This window comes from Podarcis gaigeae (assembly GCF_964106915.1).
Source record: "Podarcis gaigeae genome assembly, chromosome: 17".
NCBI lineage: Eukaryota > Metazoa > Chordata > Lepidosauria > Squamata > Lacertidae > Podarcis > Podarcis gaigeae.
Window position 1 is genome coordinate 34,119,206 of NC_139694.1, and position 22,428 is coordinate 34,141,633.

General features: G+C 47.5%; 2 protein-coding genes across 4 annotated transcripts in view; both read right to left on the reverse strand.

The window, feature by feature from the left end:
- Nucleotides 1–22,428, reverse strand: part of IL27RA (interleukin 27 receptor subunit alpha) — an 818,781-nt gene that overhangs the window by 456,525 nt on the left and 339,828 nt on the right. The window lies entirely within an intron of this gene.
- The window catches only part of CRB3 (crumbs cell polarity complex component 3), a 32,592-nt gene that overhangs the window by 8,293 nt on the left and 1,871 nt on the right, over nucleotides 1–22,428 (reverse strand). For both annotated transcript variants that reach the window (XM_083720022.1, XM_083720023.1), the window contains exons 2-3: nucleotides 7,951–8,199; nucleotides 974–1,035 (exon numbers count right to left, since the gene is read on the reverse strand). In XM_083720022.1, the coding sequence (XP_083576148.1) occupies nucleotides 974–1,035; nucleotides 7,951–8,026 (138 nt within the window). In that variant the 5' untranslated portion in view covers nucleotides 8,027–8,199. The remainder of the gene's footprint in view (nucleotides 1–973; nucleotides 1,036–7,950; nucleotides 8,200–22,428) is intronic.

Sequence of the window (22,428 nt, forward strand, 5' to 3'; positions counted from 1 at the left end):
TAGGGTTGTGCGCTCATCTCACTCTAGAGGCTGGGAGCCAACGCAGCACACGGAAACGCTGTTTACCTTCCTGCTGGTAAGCGGTCCCTATTTATCTACTTGCACCCGGTGGTGCTTTCGAACTGCTAGGTTGGCAGGCGCTGGGACCGAACGACGGGAGCGCACCCCGCCGCGGGGATTCGAACCGCCAACCATGCGATCGGCAAGTCCTAGGCGCTGAGGTTTTACCCACAGCACCACCCGCGTCCCAGATGGGCGGGGTATAAAGAATAAATTATTATTATTATTATTATACTAACATGCTGTAGGGGGGAAACCTGGGCTCCCCTGCACGCTACTTAGACTTGCACACCTGCACTGAATAAATCAATATGCGCAGTGCAGATTCATGGGCATCTCTTGAAAATAGGGCTGCCCTGATCAACGGCTTGGCTTGCTGGTGCGGCTGCACCAATTGTTGTGAGCAAACTGATGGGCAGCCCAGCACCAGGAGGGTCATGTGTCAGATGCAAACCTGAACTGTAAGCCAGGTTTTAAGCCCAGAGGTGCTGCCCAAACCCAGTCCTTTGTCGTCAACATTGCTGCTACCATAACATACCATCATCAACTGACCACAGCAGAGGGAGGGGCGGCCAAATCCAGCCCTCTTCCTTTTTTTTTCTTCAATTTTTTACCATGTTGTCTCAATTGGCCGCAGTCATTTTTGGGTAGTGGTGATAACAGCTGCCTCGAGCATGTAAATATCTATCAAATTTGCCACTGCAGGCAAGAGCTTCAAAAGACCCAGGGTGCCCTTGCCTGAGGTAAGGAAAGGCAGATCGAGCTAAGCTACAAACAGTCTGCACCTACCTTGCCCAGACAATGATGCCCCCCTTTTAGGCAGCATGAGATGCCCACATCAAGATCACCCCCCCCCCCAAAAAAAGCTGACACACACAGACCCTGCCCAAGAAAGACAGACATACATACATACCGAAAGGCCATATGAAGGAGAGGGAGGAAAGGATGTGGTTTCCACTGGAGTGCTGTTAGTGCCTTGTTTTGGAAAGAGACAAACAGTAGGCGTTAGAGAAGAACATGGGTAGGCAAACTAAGGCCCAGGGGCCGGATTCGGCCCAATCGCCTTCTAAATCCGGCCTACGGACAGTCTGGGAATCAGTGTGCTTTTACATGAGTAGAATGTGTCCTTTTATTTAAAATGCCATCTCTGAGTTATTGTGGGGCATAGGAATGCCCCCAATATAGTCCAGCCCCCCAAAAGGCCTGAGGGACAAGATTTCACCTGACTCAGGTCTTTTGCCAGGCAACGAATCATTTTACACTCCTCCCTGTTTCATTAGACCACAGCCAAGAAGTAACATGCAACACAGGGCACCCTCCCCATGGAGAGCCATATGGCCCAATTCATGAGGTCTGCACACAGACACACTTTTAAAAAATAAATAATTTTATTAAAAGATTTTCATGAATTACAAAAGAACGTGCAATGTCTCTTTTTTAGGGGTTCAGATCAGACGACAAAGAATGCACTGAAGATACATCTTTTAACCAAGAGCATGTGAATCTCACGTTACAGGTTGCTCGCATCTTGACGCTTATTTTTCTTACCTACCGATTACTTACCGCCGCCACCTGTGCAAAGCAAACCATCACGGACTTGGCTTTGGAAAGGCAGTGTGTGGGCTCTAGCAGGGTCTTAGAGCTCTCCCATCTCCATCCCCAAGCTGGGAAAGTATTAACTAGGCTTCGGGATGGAGGCATGAGGGCTCTGGGACTCTGGGACCCTTGCACTGCCTACTGAAAACCAGGTAAGCCAACCTCCACCTTGCCAGGGAAGGAGGACCATTTGAGAGGTTCCTGACTTCACACATTTTTCCAAATGCGTGTGGACCCCTGGAACTGAACCCTCACACAAGATGCGAGTTACCTGCAGTTCAGTTGTGTGGTGGCAAGGGGAGGGGCACACATGTGGCCCTATTTATGGCAGTGGGACGGGAGGTCAAGCAGCTGGTGCAACAGCAGAGCAGGTAAACTTTTGTCATCTCTGCATTTGCTGCTGCTCCCCCTTCAAGGAGAGAAGGGGTCATCCGCCCAGGACACACCTCCACTGACATGCAGAGAGAAGGAGGGCAGGTTATTGTTGTTCTTTGCACTGATTTCTTACTTACTACATAAAATGTTTCATACTGACTCCTAACTGTAAAAGCATAAAGGTAAAGGTAAAGGAACCCCTGACCATTAGGTCCAGTCGTGCCCGACTCTGGGGTTGCGGCGCTCATCTCGCTTTATTGGCCGAGGGAGCCAGCATACATCCTCCAGGTCATGTGGCCAGCATGACTAAGCCGCTTCTGGCGAACCAGAGCAGCGCATGGAAACACCGTTTACCTTCCCGCCAGAGTGGTACCTATTTATCTACTTGCACTTTGACGTGCTTTTGAACAGCTAGGTTGGCAGGAGCTGGGACTGAGCAACGGGAGCTCACCCTGTCGCAGGGATTTGAACCACCGACCTTCTGATCAGCGAGCCCTAGGCTCTGTGGTTTAACCCACAGCGCCACCCGTGTCCCTTGTATGTATGTAAAAGCAAACATAATAACAAATTTAAAGCAGGATTGAAAAGTGTCCACACATTACAGTTTTGGCTTCTGCACAGCAGAGGTTTACAGTGCACCCAACTGTACACCATGTACCCATGAGGCACATTCACACATTTATTTCACCGCATGCGCACTGCAAACAAAGACTGCAGAAAGCTGTTGCCAGAGCATGTATCAGTGATGTGCACACATGGAGAAACAAACAGCATCTCACACACTATGATCTCTAGGGGAATGGGGGGTCAGTGGTGGGGGAAGCTGCTCGGGTGGGGTGAGCTGTCCATAGGGGCAGGCTGCACCGTGGGGCCTCTGGAATCTGCCTGCCTCCTCCCACTCAGACGCCCTACAGATGGGGGGGGGGGGAGGCAGCAGACAGACCATTTGGGCAGCATGGAGCCTGCATGCCCCCAAGCCACCACATCTCTTCCAGGAAAGATGCATGGCTCAGGCGCACTGCAGGCCCCACAGTGAGTGCCGCCCGGCATTCTGTGTCCCCCCCCAGTGGTGACATTCGGGGTGGACTGCACCCACCACACACCCCTTCCTCCACCCCTGTAGGGGGTGTCAGGGTTTGAGTTCTATTTCTTACCTGCTGGTTAGTGGGTGGGGGTATTGCTTTTGCTGTGGCAGCCAGGAGTTATTTATTAAGTCTATCATGTGCCTGGTAGAGCAAACCTTGGACTGCTTGAGGGAAGCATCAGAAAGCCCAATTCCAGTGGTCATGGACAAGCGGAGATTTAACACTGGATCAAGGGTGAACCAGTTGAGGAGAGCTCAGTTGAGACCTTTGGAGTCTGGACTGTGGCACAGGCAAATACAGCCTGTGTCATGTTCTGACCCTTTTTCCATCTCAAGATTTGGTGGTGACTATGCCAGCTTGGGGGTGTGGGTGGCGCTGTGGGTTAAATCACAGAGCCTAGGACTTGCCGATCAGAAGGTCGGCAGTTCAAATCCCCACGACAGGGTGAGCTCCCATTGCTCAGTCCCTGCTCCTGCCAACCTAGCAGTTCAAAAGCACGTCAAAGTGCAAGTAGATAAAGAGGTACCGCTTCGGCAGGAAGGTAAACGGCGTTTCTGTGAGCTGCTCTGGTTCACCAGAAGCAGCTTAGTCATGCTGGCCACATGACCCAGAAGCTGTATGCCAGCTCCCTCGGCCAATAAAGTGAGATGAGCGCCGCAACCCCAGAGTTGGCCACGACTGGACCTAATGGTCAGGGGTCCCTTTACCTTTATGCCAGCTTGACCTGGGTCTCTGGGTGCTGCTTGAAAATGCCAGGTTGGTCCATAATAAGATGTCCCTCACCCACAATTTAATCAAGGATGAAGAAGCCGATGGGGCATCTATAACTAAGGCCTAGGTGGGGCAGCAGTGTGGGGTCGGCCTCCCTCAGCAATGCCCCCTGAGTACCAAGTGCACCTCCAGGGTGTGCTTGGGGGCTGGCTGGAGGAGTCAGGCAGTCACTGTTACTGCCCAAGTTATTCTCTACCTGAGCTATCAAACATGGTTTCAGACCTGGCCCCCAAGACTTAGACTTGGAAGATGTCAACATTCACCACCAAGAAGGCCCTCTTGCCTGGTTCCCTGTAACCTCAATTATCACAGTGAGGGAACCGCCAGAAGGCCCTCGGCACTGGACCTCAGTGTCCGGGCTGGACGATGGGGGTGGAGACGCTCCTTTGGATATACTGGGCTGAGGCCATTTAAGGCTTTAAAAGACAGCACCAACTCTTTGAATTGTGCCCAGAAATATACTGGGAACCAGTGTAGATCCTTTAGGACCAGTGTTATATGGTCCCAGCAGCCACTCCCAGTCACCAGTCTGCCAGCCACATTCTGGATTAGTTGTAGTTTCTGAGTCACCTTCAAAGGTAGTCCCACATAGAGCCCATTTCAGTAGTCCAAGAGGGAGATAACCAGAGCATGAACCAGTTTGTTAAGATGCTGTGGTAAACAGGTAGGGTCTCAGCCGGCGTACCAGATGGAGCTAGTAGATAGCTGCCCTGGACACAGAATTGACCTGCACCTCCATGGACAGCTGTGAGTCCAAACTGACTCCCAGGCTGAGAACCTGGTCCTTCAGGGGCACAGTTACTCCATTCAGGAACAGGGAGTGTCCCAAACCTGTCTGCCCTGTCCCCTGCCCAAAACAGTACTACTGTTTAATGACAGCCAAACTAGTCCTCAGGCTCTGCACTTTCCATGGGGGTTCTTCATCAATGGCACGTGATGCAGAGATAGGTGCATTTCAGAAAGGACCTCCCTTGGTCACCCAAGACCTGCACCTCCTCCGGTAGCCTTCACTTACAGAGCTAAGCCCATGGCTTTCAATCTCTCCTGGGACAGGTGTGGTTCTTGTTGAGACAGTTGGCACGAGTGAGTCAGACAGAGCTCACTCCTTGGGCCAAGGGAGCCAGAGGCACGCCCTGAAAGTGCTTTGCAATTGACAGGTGAAGCCTACAAAAACACTTCAAGGAAGTCCAGAGTAGCTCTGACACATTCCTAGAAAAAGGAGCTCCGTTCTGCTTTCTGGGATGACCTGGCCTCTTTCCTTGAAACTATTTCTGGATCAAGAATGATCCAAAGACCTTTCCACCCTTAAATTGAATCCTAGCAAGAAGCGTGCGTGACTTTGACCCCCAAAATGAATTTGCTTGAAGGAATTTGCTCCCCCCCCTTTTTTTGAAAAATTTAAAGTTAAATATTCTTCAGACACTCTACATCTGTATTTGTACTGATAACCATTTTTTGACAATCCTTGCTATTTTGATAGAATCTCAACATTTAGTAGTTGCGATCCAACAGTACAGTCATACCTCATGTTACGTTTGCTTCATGTTACGTTTTTTCAGTACCGGAAAGGGTTACTTCTGGGTTTTGCCGCTCGCACATGCGCAGAAGTGCTAAATCGCGCTGCGCACCTGCACAGATAGGGCGCTTCAGGTTGCGGGCTTTTCATATTGCGAACGGGCCTCCGGAACGGATCCCGTTCTCAAGCAGAGGTACCACTGCACAGTGGTACCTCAGGTTAAGAACTTAATTTGTTCCGGAGGTCCGTTTTTAACCTGAAACTGTTCTTAACCTGAAGCACCACTTTAGCTAATGGGGCCTCCCGCTGCCACCACGCGATTTCTGTTCTCATCCTGAAGCAAAGTTCTCAACCCGAGGTACTATTTCTGGGTTAGTGGAGTCTGTAACCTGAAGCGTCTGCAACAGGAGGTATCATTGTTTTCTATTGCTGACATGCAACGCTGTTTGGCAAGATACAGCATCTAATGGTGTTTTATATTGAATAGTATCTGAAGGCTGACACAGCGACAGTGCAAGCCAATCAGGTGCCTGGGGAGGCGCGTGTGCCCTGCGCCCGGGGGCGGGGCCAGGACACCCGGGGCAGGACGCTCCTGCCTCCTCCCACTCAGCCACCCTACAGATAGGGGGGAGGCAGCGGTGGACCATTTGGGCAGAGCGGAGCCTGCGCGTGCCCAAGCCACTGAGTCTCTCCCAGGAGAGACGTGTGGCTCGGGCACGCTGCAGGCGCTGTAGTGAGTGGTGCCCGGCATTTTGTCACCCCCCTCAGTGGTGACACCCAGGGCGGCCCGCCCCACCGCACCTTTAAGGTTCCTAGGTATGAATGGCTTTCCCCACCCCCCAGCTGCCCCCCAAAAAGGTTAACCTATAGCAGGCTTGCATTTAACGAATCGACCAGGAATTCCGCGCAGGTAGTGGGTGGGTTCACAGAGAAGTGACAGCTCTCTCCATTCCTCCTCCACCCACAGCTAGTGCAGAAGCAAAGCAGAATGGTAAAGGGGACCCCCCCCCCCCGGCCCCCAACCAGCTTGTTTGGTTCAAAACATGTTTCTTTATTAGCTTTCGGAATTCACCACCCCGCTAACATTACCATTCCATCACGCCAAGCAATTTGGCTTGGCAGACAGAACAATCCCCTCCCCATGTGCTGTTCTGGGTCTTCTCCCAATTTCCACAGAGTCCATTTTAGGGGGGGCTACAGTGGGTGCAAGGGTAGGAGAGCGGGGGGAAGAACCATTGCACAAGCAGAAGTCCTTGCTGGTGGGACTCATTTGTTGAATCCCACCCTGCGTTTCCACGCAGAGGGGCTTCCCCTCTGGCCAGCTCAAAAATACAGGCTTCTAGCTGCTTAGCAGGTTCTTTTCTTTTTTAAGACATGCCAGTAACTTTTATGGCTTCTTTGCACCGTTGACTCATGGCAGGTTCAGGGGGCGGTTCTGTTACACTGAGATCCATGCTAATGCCAAAGGGGGAGATTTGTTGATACTGGGGTTGGGGAAGGCGATTTTAATAATAATAATAATTTTTTATTTATACCCCGCCCTTCCCAGTTCAGAAAACCGGGCTCAGGGCAGCTAACAACAAATTTAAAACACTTAATTGATGCAAACAATTGATTTTAGAGAAAGCTTTCTGCCTGTTGGTCACTGAATGCTCTCTAAGCACTTAGTGCAGCGATGGGAAACACTTCTGCAGGCCTAGAGCCTCTGCCCAGCTGTAGAGAGGCCAAGGGTGTGCGCAGTCAGTATGGGCACCTCTCGCACAGCGACTGTATGGGCTGCCGCGCATATGCAATCTGTACGGGATGCCGCACATGCACTGTATGGACGGCATGCACGAGCGACAGCCCGTATGGAGTGCGCATGCGCAAAACCCATGCGGTCGCCACGGGAGCGATGGGCTGCCGCATGTGTGCACCTCATACGGGATGCCACACATGCGCACCCCGTACAGATGTCGCGCATGAGCCACCAGGCAGTTCACCCCGCCACTGATTGCAGCCAGACAAAAAACATTCAAGGACGATTTGAAGCAAGGTAAATGAGGCTTAGGGACGCGGGTGGCGCTGTGGGTTAAACCACAGAGCCTAGGACTTGCTGATCAGATGGTCGGCGGTTCGAATCCCCACGACGGGGTGAGCTCCCGTCGTTCGGTCCCAGCTCCTGCCAACCTAGCAGTTTGAAAGCATGCCAGTGCAAGTAGATAAATAGGTATCGCTCCGGCAGGAAGGTAAACGGCTTTTCCGTGCGCTGCTCTGGTTCACCAGAAGCGGCTTAGTCATGCTGGCCACATGACCTGGAAGCTGTACGCCAGCTCCCTCGGCCAATAAAGCGAGATGAGCGCACAACCCCAGAGTTGGTCACGACTGGACCTATTGGTCAGGGGTCCCTTTACCTTTACCTAAATGAGGCTTGGGGAAGAAGTTGTGGTTGTGGAGGGAACATGGCCCTGGGAGAGTTCTAAGGGCCAGAGATATAGGCCAGTGCGCACACAGACACACCATACTGATCACTTTTCCTCTGTTTGCAACCGCGAAGGGAGCACTCACCTTGACACAAAGTGGGCTGTAAGCAGGACTGGAGAGAGACTGCCAGAAGGAATCCAAGCTGTTTCAAGCGAGCCATCACCCTCCTCCCCAGCCAGGAGTGGGGCAAGGGGAAGGCAGAGGTTACCCCACTGCCTCCGCCAAGGAAGGAAGGGAAGCCACAGGCCCAGATGCTCCCTTTGCCCCGCAGCTGCCTCCAAAACACTTCAGCCGGTTTAAAGTCCTGCAATATCCGACGGTGGAGTTAAAGGCCTGAATTTTTAAAGAGAGAGAGAGAGAGAAAGGAAATCTGTGATACTCCAAAATCTATGGCTACTTCTGCTACCTGCATTTGCAGGGATGGAAAAACCTGAACACACCCAGACTTTGCTGGCCTCCAGCTCCCAGCATCCCCGACAACATGGAAATTATTTATTTTATTTTATTTATACCCCACATTTGAGGAAAACCTTCCTGAAAAGGCAAAGTTACAAAAACTACAAATATATATGAACTACTTATTTTAAAAGCAGTACAGTGGTACCTTGGTTCTCAAACTTAATCCATTCCTGAAGTCCGTTCCAAAACCAAAGCGTTCCAAAACCAAGGCGTGCTTTCCCATAGAAAGTAATGCAAAATGGATTAATGTGTTCCAGACTTTTAAAAAACAACCCCTAAAACAGCTATTTAACATGAATTTTACTATCTAACGAGACCATTGATCCATAAAATGAAAGCAATAAACAATGTACTGCAGTCACACAATCAGTCAATCAGGAACTGAACTGGGTTCCCCACAGTCAGAAAAACAAAACAAAAAAGCCGCAAAAACAAAAATGCAAAATAAGTAGCAGAAACAGACAGACCTCAGCGTAACACTCAAAACAGAAGTGTGACACTCAAAACGGTGTGTCCGATATGTACGTGACCGCACTCACGTGCATCGTGCCGAACCCGGAAGCGACCCAAAAACATCACAAAAAGGGGCGGAAGTGACATGGGGTGTTTGCAGGCTTTATCAATAGGTGTTCCAAGAATACGCAAGTTCACACAAGCACGCAATGACCTGGAACACAACCACCGTGCAAACAGGGAGTTGCCTCTACTTAAAAATGTAATGTAAACTTGCAAATGTGTGTGCGTGCGTGTGTGCAGGTCCACTCATCAGGGAGCCACAACTAGCTGCTCCTTCCTGCCCAATGTACTCAGGGATGGCCTGTCAGTTTAGGACAGGCCTCAAGTGAGTTTGCAAGGTCTATCCTAGCAACACTCCCTAAGTGGATCTGCGAAAGAGCAAGTCCAAGCAGCTCACCAATTATCAGGGTCATAATGCCCTTTTTCCTGTTCTGCCTTTTTTTTCTTTTCTAGGGGCCAGCACCACACCCTGCAGCTATGCCTGTTAAAAATAGGGACTGTGTGTTTTTCTTACTAACTATGGCAATAGTGCGTATTAGTGAATAGTGCGTATTAAATTTGCTGCTGTTATATAATAACAATCTGTAGCATTTCTTGCATAAAATAATAATAAAAATAATATATTATTTATACCCCGCCAATCTGGCTGGGTTTCCGCAGCCACTCTGGGCGGCTTCCAACAAACACTAAAATACAGTAACCTATTAAACATTAAAAAGCTTCCCTAAACAGGGCTGCCTTTAGATGTCTTCTAAAAGTTTGGTAGTTATTTTTCTCTTTGACATCTGGTGGGAGGGCGTTCCGCAGGGCGGGTGCCACTACCGAGAAGGCCCTCTGCCTTCTTTTGTCGTGCTTTGTTATAGGGATGGAGAATCTGTGCCCTACCAGAGGCTGTTGTACTCAAACTCCCATCAGCCCCAGCCAGCAAGGGCAATAATAGTCAGGGATGATGGGAGTTCTAGTCCAACAACATCTGGAGGGTCCACGGCTTCCATTAATAGTAAGATGCGGGTGGCACTGTGGTCTAAACCACTGAGCCTCTTGGGCTGGCTGATTGGAAGGTCAGCAGTTCGAGTCGGCACGACCTAGCAGTTCAAAAGCACTCCAGTGCAAGTAGATAAATAGGTACCGCTGTGGCGGGAAGGTAAACCGTGTTTCTGTGCGTTCTGGTTTCCATCACGGTGTCCCATTGCACCAGAAGCAGTTTAGTCCTGCTGGCCACATGACCCGGAAAGCTGTCTGTGGACAAATGCCAGCTCCCTTGGCCTGGAAGCGAGATGAGTGCCGCCACCCCATAGTCACCTTTGACTGGACTTAAATGTCCAGGGGTCCTTTTACCTTACTAATAATAAGATACTTTTTATTTATTCATTCATTCATTCCTATACAAGAAACTCATGTAAAATCTAAACAAATGCTAACAAATAAGAATTTAGGTTATCATTTTAGTGTCGTTATGTCAAAGTTCTGGCCAAACCACCACAAGCTACAGGGGAGAGAGGGACAGAGCAAGCGGTGCCTGTCTTCTGAAGTATGTGAATTTACACATCAGGCCCACCTCATCCATGAAGGGAAAAAGAGATGCATCACTGTGAGTGTTTTTCCTACTAAATGCAGTCAAGTAAAAGTAGCATACAATAAATTATTTACCAATATTAGATTCCTTCTACAACTTCTTGCCTCTCCACAGTCACCAGTTACCATAAATCTGTGGGCCATTTGTTACATTCTGTTGTGGTTGAGGTAAAAAGAAGAGGCTTAAAGACTCTCTCAAGGCAAATCTACAAAAATGTAGTATAAACAGCGGCAAATGGGAAACACTGGCCTATGAGCACCAATTGGAGAACAGCCTTTACCAAAGGTGTCATGGGCTTCAAAGATGCTCAAACTCAGGATGAAAGGGAGAAACGTGCTAAGAGGAAGGCATGTCCGGCAAACCCTCACAGTGATCAACTCCTGCCCGGAAACCTATGTTCCCACTGTGGAAGGATGTGTGGATCCAGAATTGACCTCCACTTACGGACTCACTGTTAAGACAGTGTTCATGGAAGACAATCTTACTCGACTATGAGTGATCGCCAAAGAAGAAGAAGAAGAAGAAGAAGAAAGATATTCTGTTGTCACCAAAGTCCACCCAAAGGAACCCTATGCGAGGCTTAATCATCCATGCGATTATCAGGGCCTCTTCACACGTTACACTACCAAGATAACCCATGGGCAATGAGCAGGTGTTCAAAAATGTGTGCCTCATTTAGGTATACTTGTTGGAGACCCAGGATTGGCCGTAACTCATTTTTCAGAAGACACACAGTGTTGGGGCGCAAAGTGGGAGAAACCTCAAGAGTTGTTGCTGGGAAATGTGTGAAATAGCAGGCAGTGGAGCCAAGCTGACAAAGGGTTGCAATCTTTTCACGTTTACTTCGAAATAAGTCCCACTGAAACCTATGACTTAACTTCTACTAGCACAGCATGGTGGTTCAGTAGCTGAGCTATGAACCAGAAAACCCCAGTTTGGATCACTTCAGGCAGGAACTCTTAGGCAAGCCACTGATTGATCTGTCCCTGCACTGAGGGTACATAACACAGGCCTACATAACAAAGAGTTGCAAAACTGACCCAGATTAAGCTTGGAACACTCCAAGGCAATGTGATATAAATGCACATAAAGGCAACAGATTAGCATTTAAATGATGCTGCCTAGAGGGGTAACAATGGATTTTCCTGGATTTGGAAGAGTTGAGTCTTGCCTCTGGCAAGACACATTCTCAGCCTAAACCTCACCTCAAGGAGGTTGTGGGGAAACATAAAGTGACACAGGCCCTATCATCAACATCATCATTATAGGGTTATACTGTAATTTAATGCTCAAACCTTCAGGGTTGGGTGGGAAAGAGGTCTAAAAATAGCCAGCTTGCATTCATAAGCTGGGGCTAGGCAAGAGTTACCGAGTGACAGAGTTATTTCACATGATGACATCAGTCCCTGTAAGCAACATCACACTTCCAGACATGGAGGAAACCTGAGGGAGGGAAGAAAACATGGCAGAGGAACAGAGCTTGGCGTTGCAACATCACACAGGAACTGGGAAGGAAGGAAGGCAGGCAAGCTAAGAGCATATTTATTTATTTAAATCACACCTGGGCAGGATCTCTCTTCCTGGCTCAACTTCCCCCACTTTTGGCAAGCAGCCCAAAGCGAAGTGGGGAGTCTTGTTGAACAACCTTTAAGCAGGACTCACTGCCTCTTCCCACCCCCACCCCACCCCCGCACTGTTCCACCCACCTACCTTTTTTGAAGTATTGTACCCAAGCTCTTTCAAGGTACCATATAGCCCCCTCTTTGACTAGAGTTTCACGCTGTACTATTTTCTGGTTATATTATAATATTATTGTGCCATTATTGTTGTTACAACAAAAAAAATTCCTTCCAGTAGCACCTTAAAGACCAACTAAGTCAGTTCTTGGTATGAGCTTTCGTGTGCATGCACACTTCTTCAGATAGGACACCCTGGGAGTGCCAGCAACATTGAAGGGGTAGTGATACAATTTCAGAAATAAGAAAACATACAAACATACCTGTGACATGCTATAAAGTTATCAGTGATTTGAACACTGATCTCAGTCACCTGCTCTGCCAGTATTCGGGCTGGACTGCAAGAAGATCAAACCTATCCATTCTGAAGGAAATCAGCCCTGAGTGCTCACTGGAAGGACAGATCCTGAAGCTGAGGCTCCAATACTTTGGCCACCTCATGAGAAGAGAAGACTCCCTGGAAAAGACCCTGATGTTGAGAAAGATTGAGGGCACAAGGAGAAGGGGATGACAGAGGACAAGATGGTTGGACAGTGTTCTTGAAGCTACCAGCATGAGTTTGACCAAACTGCGGGAGACAGTGGAAGACAGGAGTGCCTGGCGTGCTCTGGTCCATGGGGTCACAAAGAGTCGGACACGACTACCGGTAAACAACTAGATAACAACAAAAGTGTATATATTGTTATAAGTTTGGGGAGGGGACCCCCTAACCCTAGAAATTAATAAATGGCAGGATTTTGATTATTTGGGATATGAAGGGAGAAATACAAGCTGCAGAGGAATTCCTGAGCTAGCCTGTGCAAATTACCTGGCCAAGTTAAAGCTATTAAGAAACAACACAGGGCCATTGAAGGTCATTGGCAATGCAAGAGCACTGTCCTCCCCCTTCTCACCGCTGTGAAAAGAGACTGGGAATTTTGAAGGTTACTAGGTAAATGGGTATACCCCACCCATCTGGCTGGGTTTCCCCAGCCACTCTGGGTGGCTTACAGCACATAAAAAATTGTAAAACATTAGACATTAAAAATTTCCCGATACAGGGTTGCCTTCAGGGCACAGACCCTGGTTGAGGGCCAAGACTCCTGGAGCACAGCTCTGGAAGGATTGAGGGGGCAGTAACAACATTCGTTGCTTATTCTTTTAAAGCAGGGATGAGGAATCTGTGGCCCTCCAGTTGTTGCCGCAACATCAGCCCTGACCACTGGCTCTGCTGGCTGGGACAGATGTGAGTCAGGAGTCTAGCAACACCCCGATTGAAACATTTGTTTGTCATTTCAGAAATGAAGATCCATTTTAGAGGAGCAGAAAGATTGTTCTGAGCAGGGTGGAGGGGGAAGGTCAATTTTTGACATTACAATGCTCATCGGTCGGCACTCTTTCACTGCCAGCCTCTGCTGCAAAACAGCACAACTACATTTCCACCCACAGCTGCTCTCAACTGCTCAAACAACGTGTATCTGTACTCACCCTTAGTATGTCCCCATTGTATGAAGTTCCCTCCCCATCCGTCTCCACGACTTAATCCGACGCAAAATATTTGCCACTTTCTCAGGCTGAAGAAGCGCTTTGATTCAGATGGAAGACATCTGTAAGCCTCTACACCCAGGAAAGGGAAGCCCACAGCAACTCCTTTCTGCTGAGTGAACTACAACCCCCATCATGCAGGCTGAGGCCAACTGAAACTGTAATCCAAAATATCTGGAGGGCATCACGTTAGGGTGGAGGCTGTCTTATGCCATAGCGACCTCCCCAATGTTAGCAGGCCCCCACATGTTAACAGTCTACATTGTCCACATGTTAACAATGTCTACATTCTAGACATTGTTGTTTGCTGAGAAGCATGACTTTCTGCCACAGTCAACTACATCTAAGTCTGCAACCATCTATAACTGGGGGGAAATCCACATATATATTTTTTTGCTTCCACTTCCTGTGTGTCAAGTCTTAGTCTGCAAGCTCCTCACACTAGGGAGCTGCAATCTTGTTCTCTGAAAAGCACCCGGCACATTGAAGCCACTATATAAACAACACTCCAAAGACCTTGGACCTCAAGGAGCTCTGTGAAGTTCCAGTACATGGGTAGGCAAACTAAGGCCCGTGACTGGATCTTCTAAATCCGGCCCGCGGATGGTCCAGGAATCAGCGTATTTTTACCTGAGTAGAATGTGTGCTTCTATTTAAAATGCATCTCTGGGTTATTTGTGGGGCATAGGAATTCGTTCATTATTTTTTTCAAAATATAGTCCGGCCCACCACATGGTCTGAGGGATGGTGGACCGGCCTACGGCTGAAAAAGTTTGCTGATCCCTAGACTACTGCAATGTGCTCTACGTGGGGCTACCTTTGAAGGTGACCAAAAAACTGCAACTAATCCAGAATGCGGCAGTTAGACTGGTGCCTGGGAGCGTCCACCGAGACCATATAACACCGGTCTTGAAAGACCTACATTGGCTCCCAGTACGTTTCTGAGCGCAATTCAAAGTGTTGGTGCTGACTTTTAAAGCCTTAAACGTCCTCTGCCCAGTATACCTGAAGGAGCGTCTCCACCCCCATCGTTCAGCCTGGACACTGAGGTCCAGATCTGAGAGCCTTCTGGTGGTTCCCTCACTGCGAGAAGTAAAGTTACAGGGAACCAGGCACAGGGCCTTCTCGGTGGTGGCGTCCGCCCTGTGGAATGCCTTCCCACCAGATGTCAAAGAAATAAACAAGTACCTGACTTTTAGAAGACATCTGAAGGCAGCCTTGTTTAGCGAAGATTTTAATATTTGATGCATTATTGTAATATTTTGTTGGAATATTACCCATTCCATTGCCCATTGAAAAGCACAATAGAACTGTGATTGGCTAATGTCATCTGATGCCCTGTCAACTGCCAAGCAGTTGTCAACCCACTTTTTACCTGTGCATTTCCCCATCACTTTCCTTACTGCATAAAGTTCAAATCTACTTCAACTGCACAACTTGAATTTACTAGTATGTGATTTAATCCTACTGGCAAAAGAGCAACAGTCTGCTAGCAGTGAGCTCTGAAGAAGAAGAAGAAGAAGAAGAAGAAGAAGAAGAAGAAGAAGAAGAGGAGGAGTTTGGATTCGATATCCCGCCTTTCACTCCCTTTAAGGAGTCTCAAAGCGGCTCACATTCTCCTTTCCCTTCCTCCCCCACAACAAACACTCTGTGAGGTGAGTGGGGCTGAGAGACTTCACAGAAGTGTGACTGGCCCAAGGTCACCCAGCAGCAGCATGTGGAGGAGCGGAGACGCGAACCCGGTTCCCCAGATTACGAGACTACCGCTCTTAACCACTAGACCACACTGGACCATAAAAGCTTATGCCACACTATACTTCTTTTTTGAAAAACGAGGTTTTTATAAATAAATACATAAATTCCTCCTCAGAAGCGCGATGCATCTCTGGGTTATTTGTGGGGCATAGGAATTAATTCATTATTTTTTATCAAAATATAGTCTGGCCCCCCACAAGATCTGAGGGATGGTGGACCGGCCCCCTGCTGAAAAAGTATGCTGACCCCTCTTCTAGTACTTCATTGGTGCCTTCCGCTTTCAGATGATTTCGGTAATCTTTCACACACAAACCAAAACACACAAGCACCCCACCAGCTTCACAGCAGAACATTTCAAACTGAACATTCCCCAGATTACTGGTTCAGTGGGAGTACACGTCAAGCGCTGCTCCATTTCCAGCGCTGGAAACAAAACTGCACCATTGCATAATAGTCATGTCGGCAGGAATTTTAATTTACTGAGTCAGATCCATCAATCATCCACCTAAGCCCAGCTTTCTGCCTGCAACAATACTATGAGATGTGCCTAGCAAGTTCACCAGCAAGACACATCTGGCAGCCACAACCGTCAACAACACAAAAGGTTGCCTCTTGGAGTTACTGTGTCTCGTACCCACCAGTGAATCAATCTAATCCTTTTCTAAAAGCTTGACCATGTCCTGTGGCGATGAATTCTTTTGCTTAATTACAAATTGGAGGGGATCCAAAGGACTGTTTTCGGTATGTTCATGGGCTTCGATGTGCTCCCCCCGCCATGGGATTTTTGCCTCCCACCAACACCACTTGGAACTGCGGACAGACACACTTGCACAAACCATCATCACCACATTACAAGCAGCTCACACAAAGATCTGGAGGGCACCAGGTTGGGAAAGGCCGATTACCTTAATGACCTTATAGCACCTAACTGGGGAGTCAACTATTTCGCCTCTTGCTCTGCTCAAGAGCTTCCCAGGGGCATCTAACTGGCCACAATACTAAACTAGCTGGGCCTTTTATCAATTAATTAATTTTCTACCAATACAATGGTACCTCGGTTTACGAACTCATTCCGTTCCGGAAGTCCATTCTTAAACCGAAACTGTTCTTGAACTGAGGCACGCTTTCCCTAATGAGGCCTCCCACCGCCGGTGACCTTCCACCGTTCAGATTCCATTCTTAGACCGAGGTAAAGTTCTCAAACTGAGACACTATTTCCGGTTTTGCGGAGTTTGTAAAGAGAATCGTTCTTAAACCGGACTGTTCTTAAACCAAGGTACCACTATATAGTTAAAATTTCTATAAAAGACAATAAAAATGCAAGTAACATGCAATAAAATTTCCTTAAAATTAGATAATAAAAAAAAAGATAACACAAATACAACTGAACATTGTACAAAGCAATTTTGGGGAAGAAGAAGAAGAAGAGTTTGGATTTGATATCCCGCCTTTCACTCCCTTCAAGGAGTCTCAAAGCGGCTAACATTCTCCTTTCCTTTCCTCCCCCACAACAAACACCCTGTGAGGTGAGTGGGGCTGAGAGACTTCAGGGAAGTGTGACTGGCCCAAGGTCACCCAGCAGCTGCATGTGGAGGAGCGGGGAATCGAACCCAGTTCCCCAGATTACGAGACTACCGCTCTTAACCACTACACTACACTGGTGTACCCCAAAAGCTTGTGTAAATGTTTTTAAGAGGCATATACAGGTCACCACTGTCTGTGGCTCACTAACGTACTATCTGTGCCCTCACTGAGAAGGCCAGCTTGTCTAGTGTCACCAAGTTACAATCTGATAGTCATGAAGAGACTAGCAGGGTCTCCTTGGAAGATCTTAAAGATTGGCTTTATCTGATCTTGCATAGGCGCTTATTTTTTGACCCGCTTCTTAATGTTTCCTAACATTGGGGTGTCCTTTTTCAACTCCACAGCCTTGCAAGTTGATGTTTCCAGTGATCCATCTATTCTGACTTTTTGCCTGCATAGTTTCTGCCTGTTTGGTGCCCACCAGTTTATTACAAAGTTGATGCTTATCAGCCATTCTCATGCATACAGGCCCACTATATATAAAGTCAACAAAATCAAATGCTGAACTGCATTGGGTTGTATCTTGCAACGATTACTTTGAGGCGCAGGGGGCGGGGGGCAGGACTCCCTGCACAGAGGAATATAGCCTATCAGGAAAAAGGCTAAAGTGCGGTCTTCTTCCCTGATGTGCTCATTTTCTGTGTGCAGGGCTTTTGTTGTTGCGGAAGGATTGAAATATTCAGTTACCTAACTGTAGTTTGAAATGGAAAGAGCACCATTCCAAAACTCAAGGCCAGGGGTTGGCAACCTAAGGCCTGTGGGCCACAAGCTGCCCATGGGGGTCGTTTAACCAGCCGACGAGCTGCCCCCAAAACGAGCCACCCGCTTGGCGAGTCCCTGCGCACTGCACTAAACTGGCACAGCATGGCGCGGGGACTCGCTTGTGCGGCGCTGGAAATCGCGACTGCGCAGACACCAGAAATCACATCTGCGCAGATGCAGACACCAGAAATCACAGGCACAGTCTGGCTCATGGAGGGATCTCCGCTGGAGTGAACCGGCCCAGGCGAGGTAAACCTTGCCGACCCTTGCTCTAGGCCATGGTTTCAGCAAGATTTGCATTCATCACACAGAGCTGTCCATCAATGCCTGTTATTTCCCCATTTATTCAAAGGCTAGTTCTCTTATCCTACAGTTAGTTGAAAAGTCTAAAATTATTCATGTTCCCATAGGCATCTGGTTGGCCGCTATGAGAATAGGATGCTAGACTAGGTGGGCTTTTGGGTTTGATCCAACAAGACATTCAAGAGATGAAGAAAACAGTGGCATTAGTGAGGTAAGAACTGCCTCATGGGATCAGACCACCATCCACCCCGTCTACTGTTTAGTTTCCACGCAAACCATGAATACGGTTTCCCCTACTTTGACCCTAACAGCTGGTTTTCAGAGGCACCTGCAGTCCTACGCCTACTTATCTGGAAGCCCAACTGAATTAATAGGGCTTAGTACTGAATAGACATTTGTAGGATTGTGCTATTAGCATCATAATCAACACCTCATGATAAATCTATTGGTTTGATCAGACCTTTTTGTTTGTTTTGCTTTTATTTTTTAGCTTTTCTATTATACAAGTGTACACATATAAATCACAAAACATGACATCTGGCACAAAAAAGCATCACTGGAGGTGTGCAAAAAATGGTACTTAATATATTATTTTACAGGGTACAATAATGAGGTGATTACTGTAACGCAGTCCAATGAATTCTTCTATAAATAAACTTGGAAAATACACAATAATATGAGTGAGCTAGAATATTGCCTGCATATCTGCACCCTAGTGCAATATATGCTGGCTCAAATATACAAATTTAATAAAATCTCCTCTTGCCACCTTCAATTTTTGCAACAACTTCAATTTTTGCAACAACTTTTCCATTATAGCCGTTTGCCAGGCTATATTACACTAGTGATCAACATTCATTAAGTACAAGTTAATTTTCCAAGTTCTGGCTATTACCATTCTAGCTGCTGTTAATATATATGTCATTAATTCTTTACTTTTTAATTGGTCCATATCTGAAGTATATAAATTAAGTAAGGCTAAAGCTAGAGTCATTGGGATTGTCTGAACTGTAATCAGAGTTACTCTTTAGAAACTTTCTTCCAAAATTGTTCTATTTGTGGATATTCCCTCCACATATGTTGGTATGTACCTATAATTTAGCATCCTCTCCAACATGATGAGGAGCTATTGGGCTTTATATAAAATAGGCACCTTGGTGCTATCATATGTAAGAGCAAACATTCGCATTGTATTCTGCTCCTTGCCTGGGGCTCCTACCCAAGACATCCTTGCAGTTTCAAATGCCTTGGCAAAGAGAAGTCTAGGTCAGAAAGGCAGCTTCAAGACAAAGACTCATTCCCATGACCTTTGCAGGTTTCTGTGAGTCATCTTTCAAAATGGGAGGTGATACCAATTCTATGGAAGCATGACAAGCTCCTTTTATGTTGAGCAAAGTAACTGTGTGACGTTGAATCACAGTGTGAGGCTGGATCCTTGCCAGGAACAAATTGTCATCATTATTATATATTACGTCTTTATTCATGCCCTGCCTTCTTCCCTGACGGGACTCAAGGTGCCAGCATCACAATCAATGGTGCAAAGCAAGAAAGCAAACATACCCAGAAAGAGTGAGCAAGCACCAGAACCACATATACCACATCATGCACAAATTGCCCACAAGGCTCACGGCTAGCTAGCCCAAGACATTTGGCTGACTGAGATGAAGGACAAGATAGTGACACATCCCATATCCCCTGTTCCGCTTACAGAAGCTGACTGAACTGGCAACCGGATCTTACTTCAACGCCAGAGCCAGAAAAAGGTCCTCCACCACAGTGGCGTAGCGTGGGGGGTGCAGGGGGGCCGGCTGCACCGGGCGCAACATCTGGGGGTTAGGAGGCGCAAATCCACGGGTTAGGGGGCGCAAATCCACGGGTTAGGGGGTGCAAATTACTTGCCTTGCCCCGGGTGCTGACAACCCACGCTACGCCACTGCTCCACCATGCCCGAGGGCACAGTGCAGACCACATGGTACACAGGGCTCTCTTCTCCAACTGCCACCCGCCCTGTGAAATGCCCTCCCATCAGATGTCAAGGAAATAAACAACTACAGTGGTACCTCAGGTTAAGAACTTAATTTGTTCTGGAGGTCCATTCTTAACCTGAGGTACCACTTTAGCTAATGGGGCCTCCCGTTGCCACTGCGCCACCGCCGTGCGATTTCTGTTCTCATCCTGAAGCAAACTTCTTTACCTGAGATACTATTTCTGGGTTAGGGTAGTCTGTAACCTGAAGTGTCTGTAACCCGAGGTACCACTGTATCTGCCTTTTAGAACACTTCTGAAGGCAGCCCTGTTTAGGGAAGTTTTTAATGTTTGAAGTTTTATTGTGTTTTTAATATCCTGTTGGAATCCGCCTGGAGTGGAAGGGAGGCCCGGCCAGATGGGCGGGGTATAAGCAATAAATTATGTATTATTATTATCATTATTATTATTAGACCCGGCCAGCCCTGCACAAAATTAGACCAATGCCAACAAGAGATACATAGCTTCAATAACCAAATGTGCTGTTTTCCGCCATCCCCGAGAGAGTATCTCCTAATGAGTAGACAGATTTTTCTTTCTCTGCCTAGATATAACCTGGTGCAATTTAGGTCAAGAGGTGCCAGTGTGCCAAAGCCGTAAGAGTATTTGACAAGGTCCCTAGTCTACCAAAAGAGTACAGATATACACAAAGGGGTGCCCAACCATTATGGCTTGGATAGCAGTGAATGATGCAAATTTTGCAAAAGTGGCTTCAAATTCCCTTCTCTGCAGCGTAGCAAAGGCTGCCATCACTGCGGGTTGTTCTGAGGAACCACTGACGACCGCAGACAGATCTGCCCCTCTGAGGGGAAAATGCTCCCACTTTGATCAGGGGTGGGGGACCTGTGTCCGTGTTTAGTTAGACTCCAACTCCCATCAGGCCTATCCAGTGCAGCCAACGGTCAGGGACGATGGGAGTTGTAGTACAACAAACACTTGGAGGACTATAGGTTCAGCTCTGAACCATCCAGCTCTGATTTAGATGGATGGGCATTATGGAAGAGCACTACTGTGGGTAACACCCTGGTAGTCTATGCCCCATGTCAGCAAGTGGAAGGTAGTTGCCATTCAGATTTTATGCCTTAGATGACATGGGCTTTCCCTGTAGCCCAGGTGGGTGAGCTGCCATCACCACTGAACTTTTTCGTGCCTGAAATAAACACACCATGGAATAATCCTAAAGTAAATAAAGTTTAATTGCCTGCAAATAGTTACTGAGTGTCTCTCTTTTAATAGCTAGAGGCATACCAGCACCTGTTCATACACAGTTCAGGAGCTGGTAACTAGAAGGTACAAAATCCTTTTGAACTCAGTAGAGAGGGACACATCTAACTCCACTAATAGATACAAAGTTCTGAAACACTTGAGAACTATTTGAATAATATTCCAGCATATGCCAATCCAATGCATTTTTTAAAAACAACCTTAATGAATTCAGGAGGATGTAATTTCTAGTGGAGTTTTTAATAGCAGCAGGTCAAGCAAGAATTCAGCAGGTAAAGCTTTTCAAAACAAGCAAACAAAGTTCAGCTGCTCATTTCTGCCTGTCATCCAACAGTCAAAGGGCCAGGGAGTCACAGAGACCAGGAGAAAGAAGACTGGCAACCCTTCTTCTCAGGCTTGTTACGTGAGTCACCAAACCCTCAAGAAACACAATTATTTGCCCACAAAAACAGAGCAATACTGCTAGCAAATGCCTGGTCCGAAAAGTTGGAAACCTGAGCATTTATTCACTCTGAAAACCTGGCTGTACCAGCCAGAAGTCTGACATAAATGTATTAGCCCCAAATGAAGCTTCAAGTGCCATCTCCAAGGGCCTCCGTCAAGGGAAATGAAGGCCCCAGGAAGGCTGACCCATAAGCAAAACACATCTCAGGAAGTCAGCATGGCTCTAACCAGGGAATCAAAGGCGAATACTAACCAAGAAAGGGTTAAAAAATTAATTTGGCACCATGCATATTTCTCAAATTTGAAAAGGAAAGGGAGGTGTGAGGAGGAACAGCAACCACCCCAGATGTCTGTTCTGGTTTCCATGCGGTGATTTCAAACGTGTTTCAAACTGCTGCCATTAACTGCCATTAAATAAACACACAAGACGTAACCGGCTGTACGTTTGAAAAAATAATATATACTATTCATTGTATTGAATTGTAGATTACAACAGAAGTACAGTGGTACCTCTGGATACGAGCAGGATCCGTTCCGGATCCCCGTTCGCATCCTGAAGCGAACGCAACCCTCGTCTGTGCACCCGCACAGGTCACAATTCGCCGCTTCCACACATGCGCGTAACGTCATTTTGACCGTCTGCGCATGTGCGAG